The 22034-nt window shown below is 50.0% G+C and overlaps 6 protein-coding genes across 6 annotated transcripts; all 6 read right to left on the bottom strand.

Moving 5' to 3' along the window:
* Window positions 1-1108: 1108 nt before the first annotated feature.
* On the bottom strand, window positions 1109-3388 carry SRS40A (SAG-related sequence SRS40A; the record flags this gene model as incomplete). Its single annotated transcript, XM_002366112.2, has 1 exon — window positions 1109-3388. The coding sequence occupies exon 1, from the start codon at window positions 2285-2287 to the stop codon at window positions 1109-1111; it is 1179 nt and encodes a 392-aa protein (XP_002366153.1). The 5' UTR covers window positions 2288-3388.
* Window positions 3122-4696, bottom strand: SRS40B (SAG-related sequence SRS40B; the record flags this gene model as incomplete). Its single annotated transcript, XM_002366111.2, has 2 exons — window positions 3122-4089; window positions 4309-4696. 2 exons carry the CDS (start codon window positions 4694-4696, stop codon window positions 3821-3823), a joined length of 657 nt encoding a protein of 218 aa, XP_002366152.1. The 3' UTR covers window positions 3122-3820.
* A 2429-nt stretch (window positions 4697-7125) lies between these two features.
* SRS40D (SAG-related sequence SRS40D) lies at window positions 7126-8578 on the bottom strand (the record flags this gene model as incomplete). The annotated part of the gene is made up of 1 exon (XM_002366110.2): window positions 7126-8578. The coding sequence occupies exon 1, from the start codon at window positions 8293-8295 to the stop codon at window positions 7126-7128; it is 1170 nt and encodes a 389-aa protein (XP_002366151.1). The 5' UTR covers window positions 8296-8578.
* A 1213-nt stretch (window positions 8579-9791) lies between these two features.
* SRS40E (SAG-related sequence SRS40E) lies at window positions 9792-11418 on the bottom strand. The gene has a single exon (XM_002366109.2). The coding sequence runs from the start codon at window positions 11311-11313 to the stop codon at window positions 10123-10125; it is 1191 nt and encodes a 396-aa protein (XP_002366150.1). The 5' UTR covers window positions 11314-11418; the 3' UTR covers window positions 9792-10122.
* Window positions 11419-12185: 767 nt separating this feature from the next.
* SRS40F (SAG-related sequence SRS40F) lies at window positions 12186-14281 on the bottom strand. The gene has a single exon (XM_002366108.2). It carries the CDS (start codon window positions 13844-13846, stop codon window positions 12671-12673), a length of 1176 nt encoding a protein of 391 aa, XP_002366149.1. The 5' UTR covers window positions 13847-14281; the 3' UTR covers window positions 12186-12670.
* A 1145-nt stretch (window positions 14282-15426) lies between these two features.
* Window positions 15427-21994, bottom strand: TGME49_224740 (hypothetical protein). Its single transcript, XM_018780063.1, has 10 exons — window positions 21178-21994; window positions 20810-20887; window positions 20414-20530; window positions 19614-19958; window positions 18968-19091; window positions 18240-18353; window positions 17557-17663; window positions 16826-16885; window positions 16308-16343; window positions 15427-15865 (listed from the first exon to the last, which is right to left on the bottom strand). The coding sequence occupies exons 1-10, from the start codon at window positions 21406-21408 to the stop codon at window positions 15803-15805; spliced, it is 1275 nt and encodes a 424-aa protein (XP_018635957.1). The 5' UTR covers window positions 21409-21994; the 3' UTR covers window positions 15427-15802.
* Window positions 21995-22034: the final 40 nt, after the last annotated feature.

A 22034-nucleotide genomic window follows, 5' to 3' on the forward strand; every position in this document is an offset into this window, starting at 1 on the left:
GTGAGGGGGGCGCGCCAGAGGCCCGCTACAGCAGCTACCGCTCGGTCTCGTTTGTTCACTCTCGGTAGCCTAATATATTCACAGAATTGCCTCACTTTTGGAAATCTTAACGTCGCGTGGAATTTTCAGGCTCCTCTGTACAAGAGTGACCTCGGGACACTCCCACACATCTGTTGAATGCTTAATGTGGGATGTAAGTACATTCTAGCCGTGATGGAAGTCACGGTGCGATGGTGTACTTCTGGGGCTCGAGACGGTAAAGAGATTTATCCTCTGCAGAAGGCAGGTGGAACGGCAAATGACACTGCCTTTTCTCCCCAGAGGTATTCGGCGAGACACAAGAGGTAAAATTCATCAATTGCGAGAAATCTCGACGCCACCGTTTTTTTCTCTTTGCCGTGTGCTTGCGTGCGTCCCCAACATCAGGCTGCGCGGCATGTCAAGGGGAGTTTCCGTTCATCTTCACACAATCTCAGCTTGATCCGTTTCTTTCTCGGAAGCCTCTCGAGTCCGCCATTATTATAGAATCTGGGGAGGCTGTACTGCCTATATTCGTTCTTCCTCAGATGCCCACTTATTTATTAGATGCATACGCGTGTTCTAGAATTCAAACGTCATGATGTTCATGTCTCTACGCTGAACAACAATACAACATACCCTCCTCAATGGATCTCCCTACAGTGCATAGTAGACTAGATCCTTTTGCGGACTTGCTACATGCTCATCTCCAGGCTCGTAAAACCGGCTTCTGCAATGCGTTGCCTGTCTTTGCCGAGTACCGTTGTTCATTGCAGACACTCTCCGCGTAAGAATGCCGGCCGGGAGAGTCAATCAAACGTACCCCAAGCTGCATAAAGGCTATACGAAACATTTACATTGTTTTAGTTGTTTGGCAGTCCATAACACTGGAGATTTAGAACTGCATCATACTGATACGCAGGCGTATGCCACACTTCCACATACTGGGTCGACAGGAGAAAGAATACCCAAGAACTTTGTCTGGTAGCTGTCAACACATGGGATGTGACCGTGATTGCAAAGTCCCTGGGAGCACTGTGACATCAAAGTCCGGCTGGATTCGGTTGTTCACACAGGATCAAGATATTGCTTAAACGAACCCTATCAACAGGCCCATCAAAGCGGCCGCACCAGCGATTGTAGTTACCATTTGATCATATGACGATGCAGAGCTTCCAGGCGTGAGAGTCACAACAACATTGCAGTTGGATGTAGTAGCATTTGTGGGTGCGTTTACATTGTCGCCTGTCTTCCCTGGAGAATTAGATCCAAAAGTTCCCTCCCTTTTGTACACGCAACCCACACGGAACTGCTGTTGTGACTCGGGAAAGTCCGTCACCGGGATTGTCAGAGTCGCGGAGCGATTCTCTTCCGCGCTCTTCCACCAGCTCTCAGCAAATGCCGGAAGAATCCCTTCAAACTTCTTCTGCGTGCACTTGGACACTTCTCCACTGGGATCGCAGTACTCGGTTACATAGGTTGGAGGATTGATGGAACCCTCAGAACCACACTGAATAGTGAATGTGTTCTTCTCTGTTGTCATCTGAACCTCCAAGGTCTTAGGGTTGCTTTCCCCGCCGTATGCGCAGGTGACAACGTTGTTGTCGACAACGAAAGAAGGTCTAGCTTTGACATTAACGTCTACTTTGCACTCTGGTGATGGGGACTTAACTTCAGTTGGATTTGCCTTGACGTCACAGCCGACGAAGAAGGCCTTGTCAGTTAATGGAAGGTCTGACTCCTGTAGCTGCAAGGTCCACTCCTCGCCTTCCTTCAGCTCTTCCGGAGTCACCTCGGATTTGTGCCACACTATGTGCTGGCTTGAGCCCAGGAGAGACCGCAGCGTAACCTGTTGCTGCTCTGCGGTATCAGGAGACTTGCAGGTAGCTACCGTCGCTGCTGCAACCGTAGCAGAGCAGACTTTCTCAATGCTGCTGGGAACTTTCTCATTGTTTTTGCCAGAGCACTGCAGCGTAGCTGTCAAATTTTCTTTCGACAGAGTCAACCTGGGAGTCGTTTCCCCTTCGACTTTGCTACTAGCGTCTGTCAACTTGCATGTGGCGATTTGGTCTTTGAATACTGGTGTACTCTGAGTCGATCCGCCTGATAAGTATTGCAAATTACGCTGCAGAGCTCCTTCACGCAAATACTCCGCAGCAGCTTGTCCGATTGAGAGCAACAAAACACCACTGGAGCACATCGCCAACAACTTGCGGGCCCCCGACTTGAACCCTCTGCGTCGTTGCTCCATTCTCGCTGCTTTCGTCATCGTGAATGCTTTCAAGGCAACTTCGGAGGCTTCCAAAAAGACCCAGACAACGTGACAAAGGAATCGACAACCTGTAAACTTGGCCGATAATATTTCTTGTTGAAGCTAACTATCGCCTTATCTCCTGCGCTCCCTCAGCACATTCGATGCCTTGACGGTTTTCTGGGGTAAGTCGCCGGCGGAGTGGGCGGGTGCGCAGGTAAACACCCCGGAGGGTAACCCGCCACAGCGCGTTCTGAGTCGAGAATGCAGACTGCCTGTTGATACTCGCCGTGGGAGAGTGGCACGAATAAAACTGCTCCATGTATTTTCTTTTACTGTGGCTTTTTATTATTTCTGGGTGCCTAGGAAAGGATGCGGAGCGAGTAGGAGAGATTGAGTGCAACCGATTCCCTCCTACACGTGAACAGCCGTTCTGTACATTTCCTTCCGCTGTGCTTTTTTCGATTCCTCCTACTCATGATTCAAAAGTAGAGCTGATAGTGCCACAGAAAACCAGGTGAGAGCTTCTCTGAGGACGACTTCGACTACTTCTCCGGCTGGTCCGTTCTATCGTCGGCTAGCTCGTCCGCCCTAAAACTGTGAAGGGCTGTCACGACTGAAACATATTTCCGTTCATTAAGCTGTAGCCCCTGCGTTTGTAGTGCCACAAAGAATGGCTCGATAACTCACAGAAATATAGACAGCCCTGCACACAGAGCATCTAAGGCAGCCACCATCAGTGATCGGGTGCGGTAGATACACGAACAAGAGGAGTTTTTATTAGCTGTCGTGCTGAGCGGTGGACGGGAAAAAACATGCAGGACCTTGGCCTGCATGTTCACTGAGACAAATGCACTGTTCAGAGTTTTAAGTATGGCACAAAATCTTTGTCCGCGTCAAAACGCTGTGAATACCCGGAAGGAACGTTGCACAGTCTTGTCCACCACACTCAGAACGCCGGGTCTGGCAAAGAGGTTATGCTGCCATTTGCTTCCATTTGCATGTTATTTCTCCCTCGCACCCTGCCGTAAAACACAAAACAGATGCACGCTTGTTAATAGGCTCTCATATTTCTGCGGCACGTGACTCCAGATCAGCGAAGGATTCAATTGTACCGATCTCCACCCGACTGTGCTGTCAACAGGCAAACTAACAGGGGTTATTCGATTGCGGAAGAAAGTCACTTCAGTCATACATATGAAGGCCGCAATAGTGAGGCACACCTAAGACACTACACAGATGCTGAAATTCAGAGGGCAGGCATCACCTATGAATGTTAAATACAGCACAATATTAGTACAGTGACTATAGGGACCCGACAAGGAGCCCTGTCAAAGCGACTGCACTGGCCAGAGTAGCCACCAATTGCCCAGATGCCGATGCAAAGCTCCCTGACTTGACAGTAACGATCACACTGCATTTAGACGTAGTATGAGTGATGGTTGAGTCTCCAGCTTTGCCAGCCTCCGCTGCAGGTTTTGATCTCTCAGATTTCTTTGTGTCGTGGACGCACTCCAAACGGAACTGCTGTTCAGATTCCGGAAAGTCCGTCTACGGCATTGTCAAAGTGGAAGAGCCTGTCTCGTCAACCTTTGTCCACCACCTCTCAACAAACGCAGGAATGATACCCACATAGTCCTTCTCTTCGTATTTCTGCAACCCTTGCTGAGGGTCGCAATAGTGAATTGTGTATGACTTAGAGTGAAGAGAGCCATCGGTACCATAACTAATGGTTAGAGTGTTCTTTTCCGTTGTCATCTCCATCTTCAAGGGGTCATGGTTGCTGTCCTGGCCGTAGGCGCAGGTAACAACGTTGCCGTCTGCAACGGAGGAAGGTCACGCTTTCACATCGACTCTGTCTTTGCGGCCTGCCGCAGCCGCCACCTGATCATCCTCAGTCTTCGCGTCACACCCAACGAAAAAGGCCCTGTCCGTTGATGGAAAGTCTGATTCCTGGAGCTACAAGATCCACTGCTCTCCTTCGGCTGCCTGTTCGGAGGTTGGCTTAGATTTTGCCCACGCAATCTGCCGTCCTGTACCCAGGAGAGCGTGCAGCCCGACCTGAGTGATGACGCTATCCTGCTTATGAGCCTTGCACTTGGCCACCGTCGGCTCCGAAACCGTCGGTAAACAGACTGTTTTCAACTGTTCGGAGATGGCCACGTAGCTTTTGCCAGCACACTTCAGAGTAGCGCTCAAATTTTCTTTCGACAGTGTCAATGCAGTGATGGTAGCTGCGGTGCCATTTCTCCTTGCAGAATCAGATGGCAAGGTGCATGTAGCGGTATGGCCGCTGAATTCCGGTCCCATCTGGGTAGCGCCCTTCCATTCGTCTTGCAAATTTCGCTGCAGAGCTTCTTCCCGCAAATAATCTGCAATAGCTTGTCCACTGGAGAGAAACAAAACTCCACTCATGCACACCGCCATCAAATTGCGAGCCTTGGACTTGAACCCCCTCTCGCCGTTGCTCGATCCTCTCTGTCTTCGCCATTGCGAGGACTCTCAAGACAGACTGATGGCTCTTTAGAACTTTGGACAGTAAAATGTGCCACAAAGCAGAGAGTCGAGAGTTAAAAATACAATTATCGCCGTCAAAAGGCATCAGCCGTCCGACACAAAGGCGTGCACGCCTCAGCAGGGCTCGCCGGCTCGACAGACTTTCGCGGCCAGTCATCGGTGGTGCGGACACTTGCGGGGATGACTGACCCCCCGGGTAACTGGCCATGCGTAGGTTGGAGTCCAGGGTGCACAATATATGTCGCCACTAGTGATACACAAATGGAGTAAGACACGCTTTATATGTTCTATGGTTTCATGGTTTTTCATGTCTCGATGTGTATGGGAGTTGTTTGGGGTCTGGAGAGACTCAGTGTAACGAATCTCTCCCAGGTGTGGAGAAGCGTTCCGAGAGCCTCGTTCCACATCGCTTTTGTCAGGTACTTCTGCTCAGTTTAAAGGAAGCGACCTGATAGCCCCACTGAAAACTACAAGGTTCTTGTGAGCAGTCCTGCGAGGACGGAGTCGACTAGTCACCGCCAGAGTGTGGAGAACCACCTTGTGCGTTGTCACATCGGCAGCACAACTAATGGACTATCTCCTCCACACCGGAATTGTGGAAGGATGTGACGACTGAAACATGTTTCGGTGCACTGGGTCGTGGCTTCTTCGTTCGTGGTGCCGCAAAAGATGGCCCGTCAAAGCATGACAGTATAAACAACACTGCACACAGAGCTTTTAAGGCAGCCCTATATAGGTGAAGGGTGGCAGACAGCCAGGCCGATTGGTCGATAGCAAGGGGCATTCAGAAGCTTTTTAGAGTCCAGCCACAGCGCCACATGCACTACCCAGAGCTGGACTAAACATGATGTTGAATCCATAGTCACATTTAAATAATATGAGTTCCCCGAAGGAGCACCGTACAGTTTTTCCCGCCACACACAACACCCCATGGCTGGTGAGGATCACTTGTCTCGATATACTGCCCCCTTGTGCATAGTGCCTCCTTCACTGCACGCTCTAAGGAACAGAAACGGATACATATTTATATATATATATATATATATATATACAAGAGCGTTTACATTGTGCCCAGTTATATGTGGCTTCATGGAGGCGAAAGGCTCGAACGTACCGATTTGGACAGAAGCCACTGTTGCTTAACTATAGAACATGTATTATGCGAAAAAAAAGTTTTCCTTTCAGTGGTAGGTCGGCAGCCAGATAAAAATTGGAAACCTGCTGAACATACGTCAGAGCTGCTGAAGTCGAGGTGGCACCTGCAAGTTGTGGACGCTCGGGGCGATGGAGCATCATTCCAATGATTGTCAGGACCAGACGAGGTTTATCAAAGCAACTGCACCCGCAATTGTAGTTACCATTTGACTAGATGACGATGCTGAGATTCATGACTTGACAGTAACGATCACAGTGCTGTTCGTTGGAATATCAAGTGTGAGCCTGTACTTTCGGGCTGCCTCCGCTGCAGGGTTCGCTCCACGACTACTTGCCGTCTTACGCAACCCCCCACCCGGAACTGCTGTTCCACCTGAGTAAACTTCGTAGCCGGCATCACCCGGCGTGGCGGACCAATTATCTTTCTCCTTCTGCCTCCAACTCTGGACAAAAAAAGCCGGAAGATTCTCCTTAAACTTATTCTGTGTGCAGTTGGCTACTTCTCCCTGCGGATCGCAGTGTTCGGTGCATGTCGTCGCGTCACAATCAGCTATGGCTGAGGCACCCGAAAAGGGAGACTGGTAGTTGTGAAAGGGACGCGGAAAAAATATCTCTCTCTAAATCTCGCCTGAGATACCAGTTGTGATGGCACAAACTGAGACCTGTTTTTTGCCAGTCACGAGCATAACGCAATCATCTAGATTAACTAGCGCCCCAAGACGCAACCTTGACCTTCACTGCACCGAAAAACAGCACATATCCCCGAAGAAAGATGATCTATCATCTGTCATCTGCAAAGGAGAAGACGCGGCTAGCCAATAGGCGAGTCTGTCCATCTTTCTCCACCATTATAATACACCGCCGTCGGCGAAGAATGGAAGCCAGTTGTTGCGCATGTGTCAGTTCGACCAGCGCCTGGTTGAGAACCCATATGCACATGGAATCGATTCAGAGTATCACCAAAAATTTCAACTGCGGAAGGTACCTCTTCAAGCACGAAGATGTTCACATGGGACACTAGATGCTGAAGTAGGGACCGTTGTACAGGGCGAAGACACAATTTTAAAGGATGAGTGGGAAAATTATCTAAACATCGAGGATGCAGAGCAGTACCACTTTCTCAAGGCACTACCGGGTTCGCAAGATTGTATAGTTCCAGATATCATCGAGATGTGCGAGTTTCATTAAACTGATGCGCCGAGAAGGCCGACCATAGCGGCTGCTCCTACCAATGTACCCACCACCCGACCAGATGACGATGCAGAACTTCCCAACTTGACGGTCACAACCACATTGCAGCTAGATGTCTTGACATCAACCTGTGGCCCTTGAGTTTGACCACTATCTTTCTCAACTGAAGAACTCCCAGACGATTCCTTCAGAGCGCACCCGATACGGAATTGATGTTCCGATTCCGGAAAACCTGTCTCCGGAATAGTCAAAGTAGCGGTCCCCTTCTCGTCCGCCTTCTTCCACCAGCTCTCCGCAAACATAGGGAAAATATCTTTGAAATTCTTCGGCGTGCATTTGCCCTCTTCTCCGTGGGGATCACAGTACTCGGTTGCATAGCTTGTAGGAATGAGAGAACCCTCGGAGCCGCACTTTATAGTCAGAGTGTTCTTCTCTGGTGACATTTCCACCTTCAGGGGCTGCTGGTTGCTGTCCTTGCCGTATGCGCAGGTGACAACATTGTCACCTCCAACGGAAGAAGCTCTGGCCTCCACATTCACTGTGAGTTTGCACGCCTTGGCATCGCCACCACTGCGATTTGACTTTTGGCGAAGACAACCGACAAGAAAAGATTTCGGAGTCAAGGGAAGGTCGTCTTCCTTCAGTTCCAGTGTCCATCTTCGTTTGCCGGCCCCTTTCGCTGACGATTGCTCCTCTGTCCACTGAACGTCAGCTGTAACTCCAAGGATGTCTTTCAACGCGACCGCCGTGCCTTCTGAGGCGGTACCGTTAAACGTGCACTCGGATACTCTTGTAGCATCCTGCTTTGGCTGACACACTTTGTTCGTCAGTTCTGTCGGTATTGATGCCACACTCTCCCCGACACATTCCAAGGCAGCGGTGAGATCATTTTGGGACAACGTCAAGGAGCCAGTGCTTCCGCCAGACGCGCTACCGTTTTTGAACTCACACTTGGCGGTTCTGCCATCTATTGCCAGATGCGGATTCTCGTCCGCTGTGTGTACTTCGTCCAATATTCTTTGCTGGAGTCCTTCACGCAAATACTCAGCTGCAGTGTTTCCGGTAGAAAGCAGCAAAACTCCACCCATGCAAACTGCCATCATCTTGCAGGCCTTGGACCCCAACCCGCCAAGCCGTTGTCGCATGCTCGCGGATCTCGCCATGATGTAGGGCCACGAAACAAGTCCTACTACCAACTAGAGGAGAATAAAAGTAATGCAAAGCCGTCCGTGAAAGTTACAGCTCATTGAGCAACTGAAGTGTAAACATTTACAGCCTGTACAGCAAATCTATTGAACGTTTTCGACATCTCACCTTGCCCTGGAGGATCATAGGAATGCGCTGCCCAGGTGGAGTCACTGCTGCGAAGACACGGGCGCAAGTGAGAACCCCCAACGAGGTGACCCCGGGCACCAGGTCGGCACTCCGACAAATCAGGCGCGAAAGGTCACACAGAGCGATTCTTATAAAGTGTTACAAAGCGAGAGAACATGTTGAAGGAAGATAGGTGGTCATTTATCTTTTTTTCTTTTATGTTCCCTCGCATCGGCAATGCTTGCGGGTCAGGAGCCAGGTGAGGAAGGAAGCCTCTCCGTCGTTAGCAAGGCACAGTTTTCGGCCTCGCATCTTTCTCGTAACGTTTGTTGCAAAAAAGACGGAGGGGATGTGAAAGGTTATTGAGAACCGGCAAGATGTCGAGCACACTGACGGATTTCCTCCGGACCCCGACTGCAATTTAACAAGAAACAGGAGGCCTCCGGGAAATCCATTAGATTCTCCACAAAACTGACTGGCATCACTTTAGAGATACACTGAGAATTAGCGATGGTGACAACCGTGCAGCGAGAATGGATTTTCTGAAATACTATCTAATGAAGCTGGGAGAGGTTTTCGGGCGTGATCAAGGAAGCAAGCAGAAACAAGAAGGACCTGGACTCCAGGCTCATAAACAAGCGTCGCACCGGACAATGCTACCTTTCAGTTTAGTTCCTTGAGGTCTGTTAAGGCAACAAATGCGAGTGTTGCCTATAGTTGCCGGAAAGAATAGTGGGCCAATGGAACGGCGTCGTTACCTACGTACTGTCCACACTGCATGTAAAAAAGCTGTACAGGCTCGTACTTGTCGCATCATTTTCTTGGGCAGCTGTCTTTTGTAGGTGGGTGCCCACAGATAAGGTACATGATATAATCAAGAGACATAAGTACAGCTAAAACGCACAAAAATTGCAATGGGATCCGACCCGCCCAACAAGCTAATACAAAGCCCGTAGTCTTACCTATCACCAGACTCCAGAGGTGCAACGACTTCGCGATCTGGTACAAAGAACAGGAAAGAGGGTGACCTTCTCTCGTGACGTACAAGGAGTGGGACGATCCGTTACTGAGTGGCTGTGTATCACGACGCGCGATCATGTATCTTTGTCGTGGAAAATAGTAAGCAACGTGGAGTCACTGCGACTCCAAATGTCGATTAGGTACGCACAGGTGATCCATGAGAGCACGTGCTGGATGTGACCAATACGAGAGGGCGTACTGAGGAAACAGTCGAGCCGCTCCCACAGAATGTTATCGGCTCATTAACTGAGACCTGCTCCCTTTTCCAGAATCTCGTTTCTCAGATACTGGAGCTGTTGCACAAAGCTCACGTGAATAGCGTATTCAACCAGCAAAAATTAATCTTCATTCCACCCTGGGAGACGCACACCAGGAGGCAGGATGATGTTCTTGTTGTTGGAAGAAACCTTCCGTAAAGGACGGTGATTGTACGGAAAATGCCAATAATGCATGTAATCATATGATTTCTGTCTCCATTACACCATCACACAGCTTCAAGCCCACCGTGTTGCCGTGCACACGCCCCCCTGTGACACCCCAGAAGCCAGCCCCCATTGAAACCATGCAGAACATCTCAGAGGGACGTCTGGACAGCTGAAAATTAGACAAAATCTGATCCATTCTTAATCCACAACCGACAAAATATTGCTGTGTCTTCAGTAGGAACCAGCAAGAAGCCCTGTCAAAGCGGCAGCACCGGCGACTGTAGTTACCAGATGACCAGATGACGATGTGGAGCTTCTTGCCGTGACCGTCACAATGACATGGCAATTGGACGTTGGGGCAGCCTTGGCCGAGTCTGAATTTTCGCCCACCTTCTCTGCAGTGTTGGTCCCAGTGCTTTGAGCCTCCTTATAGATGCAACTCAAACGGAACTGCTGCTCCGACTGCGGGAACTCCGCCTCGGGGATTGTCAAAGTGGCCGATTGATCTTTGCTGCGTGCCGCCCACCAGGTCTCCACAAACGAAGGAAGGATAGCCTCAAACTTCTTCTCTGTGCAGTTCTGCATGTCTGTGTCCTGAGGATCGCAGAACGTGGCTGTATAGCTTTTAGGATTGAGGACACCCTGGGAACCACATTGAATCGTGAGAGTGTTCATTTCTGTTGTCATCTCAACCTTCAAGGGTTCCGGGTTGCTTTCCTTGCCGTATGCGCAGGTGACAACGTTGTTCTCGGCAACGAAAGAAGGTCTCGCTTTGACATTAAAGTCCACTTTGCACTCCTTTGAGGAGGTCTGAACGTCTTTTCCTGCAACTGCTTTGTTGTCACAGCCGACGAAGAATGCCTTGTCAGTTAATGGAAGATCTGACTCTTGAAGCTGCAGGGTCCATTCCTCGCCATCTTTTGCCAGTTCGCCTTCCTTAGATGCTTTCGTCCACTCAATAGGGCCGCTGGACCCCAGTAGCCCTTGCAGGGTGATCTGCTTCTCTTCTTTGTTATCAGCAGCAGCCTTGCAACCTGCAAGGGTTGCGTCGTTCACCGTCGCGGAACAGACTTTCTTCATGCTTTCGGGAACTGCCACATAGTTTGCACCAGAACATTTCAAAGTAGCACTCAAATTTTCTTTCGACAGTGTCAATGCAGTGATGGTAGCTGTGGCGCCATTTCTCCCTGCAGAATCAGAAGGCACGGTGCACGTAGCGACCTGCTTGTTGAACGTTGGTACAATCTTATTGGTTGCTGGTGATGAATCACTCAAACTACGACGCAAACTACCTTCATGTGGTATTGCAACGGCTTGCCTGCTTGAGAGCAACAAAACTCCACCCATGCACACCGCCAACAACTTGCGGACCTTGGACTTGAATCCCCGTCGCCGTTGCTCGATCCTCGCTGTCCTCACCATTGTGAAGAAATCCACGACGAATTGAGGGAGAATTACAAACACCAGGCCAGAAAGCGAGCGGCGGCCAGCAAAACTCAAATTTACGTGGCAAGTTTCGTATCAATTGGTAGCATCGCCTGGCACAGTGGCATGCACTACGTCGATACATTTTCGCTGCGTCGGTGAATTTTAGAGGCGAGTCGCTGGCGGCGCGGCCGCGGGCCCGGATGTTGGACCCACCGGGCGATCCGCTGGAGTAAGTTTTGAGTCGGCGGCGCACACTATTTACCGTTGTTGCTGAGGAAAGGGTACACAAAGAAAGTGAAGGCTTCATTCGATGCCGTCTTTCAAGGCATTTTGATTCTGGACGTTTCTGGAGGTGTGAGCGTGGTGCACTGGAGGAGTTTGTTAAAGACGTTTCTTCCACAGGAATGTTAAGTCATTTGGTCTAACAGGTTCACGCTGGATTTTGCTGTGGCATTATCCCACGGCAGACATACAGGCCTCAGAGAGTCACTAAAAACAAGTAGTGGATTTGCGAACGCTTGTGTGAGAATGACTTCGACACTCTAGAGGCCGTATCAGTTGAGTGCTGAGAGTCATTCAGATCGCTCTACCGTAAACAGAGTAATGAATACGCCACCCTCTCCCATACGAAAGTGGGGGAGAGAATGCCGTGACAAAACGAATCCTAGTATCGCGACGCCGCAACACGTGCGGCAGTGTTACCCTGAGAAGTGGTACGACAGTTCTGCTGAAGTTAAACAGTTCTGCGTGACGCGTTGTTGAGGCGGTGACTGCGTGAAACGAGCAGTAGATGACAGTTTCGGGAAAAACCAGCCTTTTAAGCACTGTCTCGGTTTCGCGGTCAACACTAATGTGCAAACGACGACCTGCTTGTGTTCAGTAACTGGTTCGAATGCATTATTCAGGGTTTGATTCACGACACCTAGTCCTGAACAACATCAACACACTGTGGATGCTTCATAGAAACATCCCACAGTTTTTTTCACGGTTCAAACAAATAGTGGCTGGCCAGGAGCACTTGTACCCGTGGACAGTCCCTTGTGCACCGCATTTTCCTCACACCACGTTGTAGGAAACAGAGGCAACTACATGTTTCTGAATGGGTTACCCGTCGTTCTGCGGCACGTGACTCCAAGTTGGCAAAAGTTCAGATGTGACAATGTGCCCGTGGCAATGCTCTCGCTGGGTAGGAAGCCATGGAATATTCGTAGGAGAGACATCTTGTAGACATTTCTCAAGACTTTCAGGAATGCGAGAACACACAAAAGCTGAAAAAATGTTAAAATAGAGGTAGCTTTCACAGGCGGTGCCTGTAGAGGCAAACAGCCAATACAGCATCAGCACGGTTTAGTTACAATAACCCGATAAACAGTCCTGTCAAAGCGGCCGCACCTGCGGCTGTAGCTACCATTTGACCAGATGATGATGCAGAGCTGCCGGCCATGACAGTAACAATCACATTGCAAGCCGACATACGAGCAGCTGTCTCCGTGTCGTCTTCATTCTTTCCCTGAATTGTTGGGGGATCCGCCACAGTATCTTTCGGAATGCATTGGACACGGAACTGCTGTTCTGACTGAGGAAAGTCTGTCTCCGGAATTTCCAGCTTGACGGAAGTTTTGTCGGCCCCTTCTGACCACCAGCTGGTCACAAATGCCGGCAGAATTTCCTCAAACTTCTTCTCCGTGCAGTTCTCCAGAGCTTCCTGAGGATCACAGTACTGGGTTTCATAGGTCGTAGGACTGAGAGAACCTTGGGAACCACACTGAATTGTGAGAGTGTTTTTCACTGTTGTCATCTCTACCTTCAAGGGCTCAGGGTTGCTTTCGTTACCATAGGCGCAAGTGACAACGTTGTTGTCTGCAACAGAAGAGGGTCTTGCTTTCACGTTAACATCGACTTTGCACTCCGCCGATGTCTCCTTGACAGACGATTCAGGTTGCGGTGCGCTGGAGGTACTTTTGTCGCAACCGACGAAGAATGCCTTGTCAGTTAATGGGAGGTCTGACTCCTTTAACTCTAAGGTCCACTCCTCACCATTATTTTTGTCTTCGGTTGTGGTGTTAGATTTCTTCCACACAGCCTCCGGGCTTGACCCCAAGAGAGATTGCAGCGTGGTCCGCTTCCCATTAGCATCCTTGCAATTAGCTACCGTCGCTTCTCCACTCGTCTCGGAACATACTTGCTGCATATCTTTGGGAACTGCCTGGTTATTCGCTCCCGAGCACCGCAGCGTAATAGTCGGCTTCTCTTTTGACAACGTCAAACTCGTAGCAGCTTGCGCCTGAGCCCGCGTATCACCTGTTAAGGTGCATGATGCGGTCTGGCCGCTGAACACCGGTCCAGTCTGGGTTGCACCTTGTTGTAAGCCTTCTAAACTGCGCTGAGCAGCTCCTTCGCGCAAATAATCTGCAGCAGCTTGTCCGCCAGAGAGCAACAACACTCCACCCACGCACACCGCCACGAACTTTCGGGCCTTGGACTTGAACCCGCCACGTCTCTGCTCGACCCTCGCTGTCCTCGCCATTGTGAAGAGATTGAAGACAAATTGAGGCGAAGTCAAAGTGACAGACAACGCGATAGGAGCCGAAGACGCAAGCTCGAAAATACAGATTGCTTCTGAGTGTTACAAGGCATCCGCCGCCTGACATAGCGCATGGAACATCGCCCGAGCCGTTGCTTGGTGGATTTCTGGGGCGACTCGATGGCAAGGCGGATGCGTGCCGCGCTGCGTGGCCCCCCGGGCATCCCGCGACGATCTTAGTCAAGGGTGCACACTGCTTACTGTTTTTGTCGATGAAAGGATGCACAGAAGAAATGAACACTTTATATAAGGCCGTTATTCAAGCTCGTGCAATTGTGGATGTTTCTGGAGATGAGTCTGAGGTGAACTCGAGAGGTTGAGTAAATTCTCGCCCGGATACGGTATGGACCAGCGATCCATGTCTCTGTTCCACTCTCGTATTTGCGGCTCCTTTTGCCAATAAAAAAAGAGCTTGAAATGCTTCAGTGGAAAACAAGCCCCCCATTCTCCTGTTCGCTTTTCTGAGGACGACGGCGACACATTAGTGACCATATTAAAGAGCTTGCAGAATCATATCTCTTGGTTCATCGACAGAAAATCAAATGGGTCAGCATCAATGTATTCTGAAACTGTGACAGTATGTGGCACCCACAACACATTGGACAGAAGTCTGATTCTCACAAAGGCGTTTCATGAAATCTGCCCGCTGAGGCAAACATGAAGGTAGCAGGAACCTGTAAAATATATGCAGTGCTCACAACTGTCTACAGCATCATCAAGCCTCATGTAGCCATGAGTTTACTACATATCTAGACACAGCATAAAATAGTTTTCTAAGTTTCTCCCCTATCCGCATTTGCTATCCTCGAAGCTCGCAGAGCGCATAGTTCCTCCAAAACCTGATTCTGACGATGCTTCCTGTTTCCGCGATTAGGGAACTCCGGAAAGAATTTAAACACAAACAGAAAAAACATGACTGGTCAGAACCAAAAGCGTGTTGAAAGGAAACCCGACACACCAGCGAAATCGGCTCTGGTGTTTACTGGCGGTAAAAGAGCGGGAAAACCGCGTTTCATTGTTGTTTCAAAACCTGTGACAGCGTGGAAATTAGACAACGAGAAGTCAGTAGCAGGAAACAGACTCATTTTCTGTGTCAGTGGTAGACGTTGTGTCCATTTGAATTTTCTACGCCGTGCTCCGTTCCTCTGCCACCTTTCAATGAGAAAGTCACGATTAATAACACATGAAGCCTGTAACAAGCGCAGGGTCACTTTATTGCTGATACAGATCTTGGAAGCGGAGGCAACAATATCGTTGTCGGAAGATTTGAATCCGCTGCGAAAATATTCTAAAACTTCACCCAAAGTCTGTCTTCGCAACTCCGGAGCAGAACATTCTCGACGAAGGCAGGTGTCTATTCAGTGGCAGTGTGTTGCCTTTTTCATATCCCAGCAGATGCTCTAACTATCGTCTCTCTTTTTCCAGTACCCGGCAACCGAAGCGGGTATCGCCTCGGGGAGACCACGCGTTTTCAGTTCGTTTTTTTGTGAGAAGAGTAGAAACTTCGCGCCTGTGCGCCCCGAGACTGTGAACCGGATTTGAGACCCGGAAAACGGGAAAAAATCGACATATGGTCAGAAAGTTGGTCAGAAAAATCAAGACGGACAAGAAAGGAACGTGGAGCTTTTCGTTGCGTCCGAAAGGTGCAAAACGAAATCGCTGTGGGGGAAGAGCAGCTCCTTGACAAGCAGGCAGAGCGGATGAAGTGGAAAAACGACAGAAGGCAACAAAAAAGAGGAGGAAGAGAAACAGGGGGGAAACGGAGGACAGCGCGGCAGTTCAGGGATATTAAGGGAGGAAGAAACAAGTACAGAAAAGCTACGAAAAGAAGCGAGATGAAAATCGATCTGTAACACCAAGTGTGACGAGCAGAGAGATATTTTTCTCTTTCGCTGTTTTCTACAAAAAGCTCGATTGCCATGTTGATGTAAAGCGACTGTTCAGCTCCGACGCCTTCGCCACCTGCGCCAAACACACAGACCTGCAGCGGAAGTTGTTCCAATAGAACTCGCTACCTTTCGCCACTGGAAAATGTGCATAATTGTATCGCCCCATCGAGCTTCCCTGCTCCCTTCGCCCTCTATTGGTACAATAATATACAGAGATTAATATGTGTGTAATCATATATCTAGATATAATATATACACATATAAATGCATAACTGCATTCACACAAAACATACAACTACACACACATGTATGGTTTCACACGCACGGACACCGTCATATATATATATATATATATATACATATAAATTTGTGGGTACAGAGACATGTCCTGTGTACTGTCTGTGTTCTGCAAAGCGAGCAGTATTTTTGATCGCTGTTTGTCATTTTTGGCAAGACCACCCCGTCACGCTGCCCTGCTCCCTTCTTGTTCTTCCGTCGAATGCTTCTCAACTCACCAGTTTATTGTAGTCTTCCCGTGAAGTCTGTCGAGTCTGCAGGAAAAAAATGAAATATTTAAGAAAAGGTATGCAAGGACAGACGCTTTGCGCCTTGCTTACGTCATTGACAATGTGTCTCAGTATATGCAAACAGAAATACACATCTCTAGAGCATGACTAGCTACTGGTACACATACTAAGGTTCTACATGCGCATGTTGAATGCCGCATTTCCTTTATCTGCCTGCACATGTATTCGCAGCCATCTATAGATACATATATGCATTCCTGTGCAGGGAACGAAATGCAGGAGTTTTCAGATTGAAAGACTTCTCAAACCGGGGACGCCAGGCCAGAAAAAACAAGCTCGAACCCCTTTCAACAGGTCCACACACCACGCTAGGTACATGCAGATAGAGTATGGCTTGTAAGTTCACCTAGATTTATATTTTTATGATCTGCGTATGCACATAAACACACACGCACGAGTATGGCACTGATATTCATGCACAAACACATCATGTCGGAAAGTCGTACGTCGAGGTCTCGTTCTCGATCGAAGCGTCTCCACGGCTGGCCAGCATTCGGTTCGTCCTTCTGAAGAGCGCAAAAAGCACAGAGAGAAGATAGTCGGAAGTACATGCACACACAGGTCTCGTTTCCAGCTGGAATACTAATACATGTGTGACCGCGTCTGGTTTCGCACGAGAGTGACCTGCAACCACCGGCTAGACACGGGTGTACCGGTTTGTGCATTTGAAGAACTGCACTGTCACACAAATACCACAGTAGGAGGCGCAGGGAACTTCGTACTTTAGCTGCGAGTATGCGTAGTTATGCAGGCTTCTCTTATGCGTAGCACCTCAAGATCACTGTAGTCGACGACAAGGCTGAACGGGAACCTCGACTCGCGCCTGAGCACCTTGGCAGGCTCTAGGATGACAAAAGGATGAAGAGAACGGCAGAAAAGCGCGTTCTACAGTTCTGTCCTAAAGCGTCGCCAGTCGTAGAAAAAGTGAGAGGAACGAGACTACCCCACGGCGAAAAAGCGACAGACACTCTCGTGCAGACAGAGAGGAAAACTCCCTAGAGTCGGGTCCCCACCCTCACGCCTGACTTGAAAGAGAACTTCAGCGCCCATGCTCCTCCCGCGCTTTCCATTCTGGCTTTTCGTTCGAGTCTCTGTCTGCTTCTGCCCCGATTCTTCTTTTCCAGTCTAAGTGCCTTCGTCTGCTGATTCGTCCTGCGCCAGTGCATGCTTCTCTCACCCCCTCTTCGACGGCTCGCTGCTCCGCCGCGGACTTTCCCCAGAGGTTCTGCGCCCACATCGCCTGCTTCCACTTTTTGTACATTTCCCTGCCGTCTTCAACTTCTCCTGAAAAGAGGAAAGAGTAAAACTCGCAATCAAGTCAAGGAATCCAGCCTTCCTTCGCGCTCTGAACAAGACGCAGGCGCAGAAAGAGAAACCAACAAGGGAAAGACTGATACCCCTGACGACTCTGCGCCGCTCGTTGTCTCCTGCTTCGCGCGCAAACACCCACGACGAGAATCACGGTGGCCACAGGCGCAGGTAAGTCGACGGGCGGATCAAACGAGAACAGGTGGAGAAAAAGAAGAGAGGAACGCAAGCAAAGGATGCAGCAGAAAAAAAGATAACGAAGGCAAAAGAAGTGGAGACGGAGACACGACGACAAGAAATGGAGGCAACGACGAAGAGAGGAACGGAGGGAACGACGAAGACAATGAGACGACAAAGAGAACAGAACAGGACGGGAGGCATAAGTGAGTAACACGGGGAAAGGAAAAAGAGAACAAGATGAGAAGAAATGAAGAGGAAAACAAGAGGGAAGGAAGAGTGGAACAAGCCGAGAAGAAAAGAACAGGAGGTAAGGAAGAAGAAAATAACACAGATTCAGAAAGAAGAGAATAAGACGGCGAGAAGAGAACGCACCCGTTTCAGCCATTTCTCTTAAACTCTTCGCTCGATGCTTTCGATTCCACTCTTCCATAGCAGCTCGCATTTGCTCAGCCTCTGCATCTTCTCTGCGTTTCTGTTCCATGATTTCTGAAAGAAACATCCGCAAAGACAGCATTCATGGTCGTGGTCCCTGCGGCTCTTCAAGCGTTCTCTCCCGACAGTTTCTCCACGGGACTGGAAGGCCTAAACGAGAGCGACTTCCAAGTCGCTTTTTCCGATGCCCGTCCGAGGATAACGAAACGACGCAGCAGCTGTCAAGCTTCAGCGAAACATGACGCGACTCGGCGTTCCTGTCTTTCCTTCCTCTCGTTCCAGCTGGGAAGGCAAAAGCAAATCCAGATCTCCAGCGTCTCACATCGTTCGTCCTAACCTTTTTCTCTTTCCTTTACCTGTCGCATCCTCTCTCTCTGTCATACATCCCTTCCCGTGTCTCTGCATGTTCTCCTCTCCCTCTTGCGTCGACGTCTCACCCTTTCCTCCATCACGTCCCTCACCTACGTCTTTGCGACTCACGCTCTCTGCCTTCGCACTCTCCCCTTCCGTTTCCTCTGTGATGTTTTCTGCCTCCACTTGACTCGCGTCCTTCCTTTCACCTGTGTTACATCTGCTGCGCATCTCGCGGAACTGTCTGTGATCCACTGGTCCAAACAGCAGGGTGTCTGCGTTTCCTCCATTCTCTCAGGACTGCGAGTTTCTCTTACTCTCCATTTTGCTGTTGGTTGCGAAGGTCTTCTTCAAGTATGCAGGAGCCTCCAACATCCACTCTTCGCGTGCACGCTTTGCGGCGCCTTCTGCTTCGGGAGCAGACGGTCCGCAGAACTCCACCTGCTAGGCAATTGAAAGGAACATTCTTCTAAACAGGAGACGGATGCGAAACGTTTCAAGAAGCATCTTAGAGACGAATTTGCCTTCTTCGTCAAAATCCTAGTTCTGTGTACGTCCCCGAGTTTCTTCTCGTTTTCCGACTCGGAATGTACCCTGGAATCCTTCTCGATTCCAGTTCCTTCCCGTCTTGATGACGGAGCCTCTTTCGATCTTCGCTGTCGAGTCTCGAGGCCAAGGGCTTCTTGGTCTTCAACGTTCTGTCCCTGCTCCTCCAGGTCCTTATGCTGTCCCTCAAACCTTTCCCCTTGCATGTGCTAGTCGATTTCTCCCCACCTTGATTCTCTGCATCGTTCTCCCGCTTCCCTCTACTCTCTCTCGCTCCGCCCCAGCAACCTGACTCTTCTCTTACATCAATTCCTTTGCATCAAATTCTCCTCCCTACGTTTCACCTATCTCCGTTTCCCCCTGTGGCCACTGACTTCGACTTCCTCTACTTTTCCTTCAGTGTTTCTTTGCGCTTACGTCTTCGTCTGAATCTTTCTCGTCTTGATGTGGAGCCGCGTCGAATCCAGGCGGCAACGCCGGCCCCGCCACCGTCATGTCTACCGTTCGCCAACCCGCGATAGTCTCCGTTGCGTCGGCTGTGTCTCCACTGCCTCTTCCGGAGGTGTCTCCACCGTCTCCTTCTGTGGGGTTTTCCGTGGGGCGAGCACAGCCTGGCGACGACGCTGCAGCGACGACGCACTCAACTTCAGGCAGAGGGAGAGAGGCCTTGATTTCTCGACAGAGAGCGCGAACGACTCGCCGCAGAGACAGAGACGACAGCGTCTTGCCTTTCTTGAATCCAACACTGTCGTCTTCTCTCACCTGCAGGAAAAAATGTCAGAAGAACGCACACAAGCAGCTGTTTAGGACGACTTCTCCAACAGACTCAACAACACAGAGAACGAGATGCCGAGGCAGAGAGACAGAGACTCTGAGAAGCACAGGTACTGAGAGAGACAGAGAGACACACAGGTAAAGAAAAGAAGCAAATTCATGTATAGGCAGAGAACGGAAACAACCCGTTTAGCTCAGACCGTTCCTGGCTAAGGAAGCATCAGATAGGTAGATACATATACATCGTAGACCTATTTTCACATGTGGACTTTATCTACGTGTGAGAAAACGCACAACCAAAAGAGGGCGGCTCGAGGGTCGGAGGAGAAGACTGCTTCTCTCCGTGGCTTGTGGAGAATATGTGAGATGCGACTCCTGGGATTCTACAAGCGAGTCTCGGAGTGCCTTTGTCTGAGGTGAGAAATCGCCTTTCGTCGACTTGCCTCCTCAAGTCGTAAGGCTCGGAACAAGTGCCGAAGTTTCTTGCGGAGAGTCGCGTCGGGAAGGCCGTCCAGGAAGACGCTCTGTTTGTCGTCAAGGTTGGAGAAGAGGCCTTCAAGCTGGAAACAGGAAAAAATTCGAATGGAGCAACAGAAAAGCGAGAAGGAAGATGGAGAGGAAGGGCAACGACGTTTCAAGGTTAGAGAGATAGCGTGGAAGCGAGAGAACACAGACGGGGCGGGGACACAAAAGGCAGGAGGAAGAGAAAAGCGAATGAAGACAAGGAAAATAGAGTGGAAGGAAAAGCACTAACGGAGCAGACAGGAAAAGAAGGAAGCATTGAGGAAAGTGGACTAAGCAAGGAGAAACAAAAAAAAGAGAAAAAGAGCAAGACTCACCTCTGTGTCAAGAAATCGGCTCTTCTTCAGCAAACCTGTGAGGAGCCGTCGAACTTCGAATTCGTCGTACGGCGGCGGCTGTATGTGCAGAGGAACGAACGGGATAAATGCACAGGCATCGAAAACATGAGAAGAAAGGGAGAAGACCCGGAGACGAGTGAGAGAGAGCGAGAAGCTATAGACTTTAGAGGAGGCACGCGGGGCAGAGGGATTTGCAGGAGACCGAGGAGAAGAAAGAAAGAGAAGAACTGTAGAAACGCAGAGGCATGAGGCCCAGAAGAGACAAGAGCCAGCAAAAAGCGAATCGCTGAACACGAGCCAGACAGAAAGAGGCAGGGGTGCTTGATCGAGGCCGCATGGAACCTTACAGCGTCTTCAAGGTGTGAGCCGAAAGATTTCCCCTTTTTCTTCTTTTTCTTTTTTTTCTTCTCCTTCTTCTTGCTCTTCTTGGTGGCCTTCTTGTTCGTCCTCTCCTTCTCGCTCTCGGAGCTGGAGGACGAATCGCTCGACTCGTCCTCCTTGTTCCGTCTTCTCTTTTTCCTGTCTTCTTCGCTGGCCGACTCTCTGTCCGAAGTCTCCTCCCTCAGTTTCTTCCTCATTGTGCTTCAGCCTGGGAGATGCCGCCTCGCGCCGGAGCGGAGAAGGTGCAAGAAGAGGCAGGGAGACAGCGAGAGACGAAAAGAGAGGGAGAGACAGAGAGCGAACGCCGCAGACGGAGCGCGCTCTGTCTCTCGAGGACGGGAGACAAACTCGACGGAGAGAGACGACCCGCGGGTCCTTCACCTCCAGGAAATTGTCCGGCTTGCGATGGCATGAAAGGACTGTCTATCGCTAGCAGAATTCGACAGAAGCAGAGAGGAAGCACAGCGGCCAGCTTCTGTCAGCTGAGACGAGAACTCAGAGCGTGATGTCGGTGTGCAGGTGGAAAGCAGGTACAGGAATGGACTCTCCGCTGCCGAAGAAGAAACACGAAGGCGAATAAGAATTGAGGCGTTTGAAAAAAATTGAGAGGGAGGCGTATCTTTGGGGATGCAGCTCTCTCGTGAAAAACACCCGATTTTGCACCGTTTTCTTCTGCTGATGACCGAGCGAGGCGGGGAGACCGAGACGAGTTGAGAAGAAGCAACTACACGAACAGCGGGAGGGCGGAGAGAAAGAAGAGAAGAAGAAAGTGAGAGGATCTGGTTGCAAGAGAAATCTCTCCGCGCTCCTCATTTAATCGCTC

The sequence above is a fragment of the Toxoplasma gondii genome, chromosome X (assembly GCF_000006565.2).
Source record: "Toxoplasma gondii ME49 chromosome X, whole genome shotgun sequence".
In the NCBI taxonomy this organism is placed as follows: domain Eukaryota; phylum Apicomplexa; class Conoidasida; order Eucoccidiorida; family Sarcocystidae; genus Toxoplasma; species Toxoplasma gondii.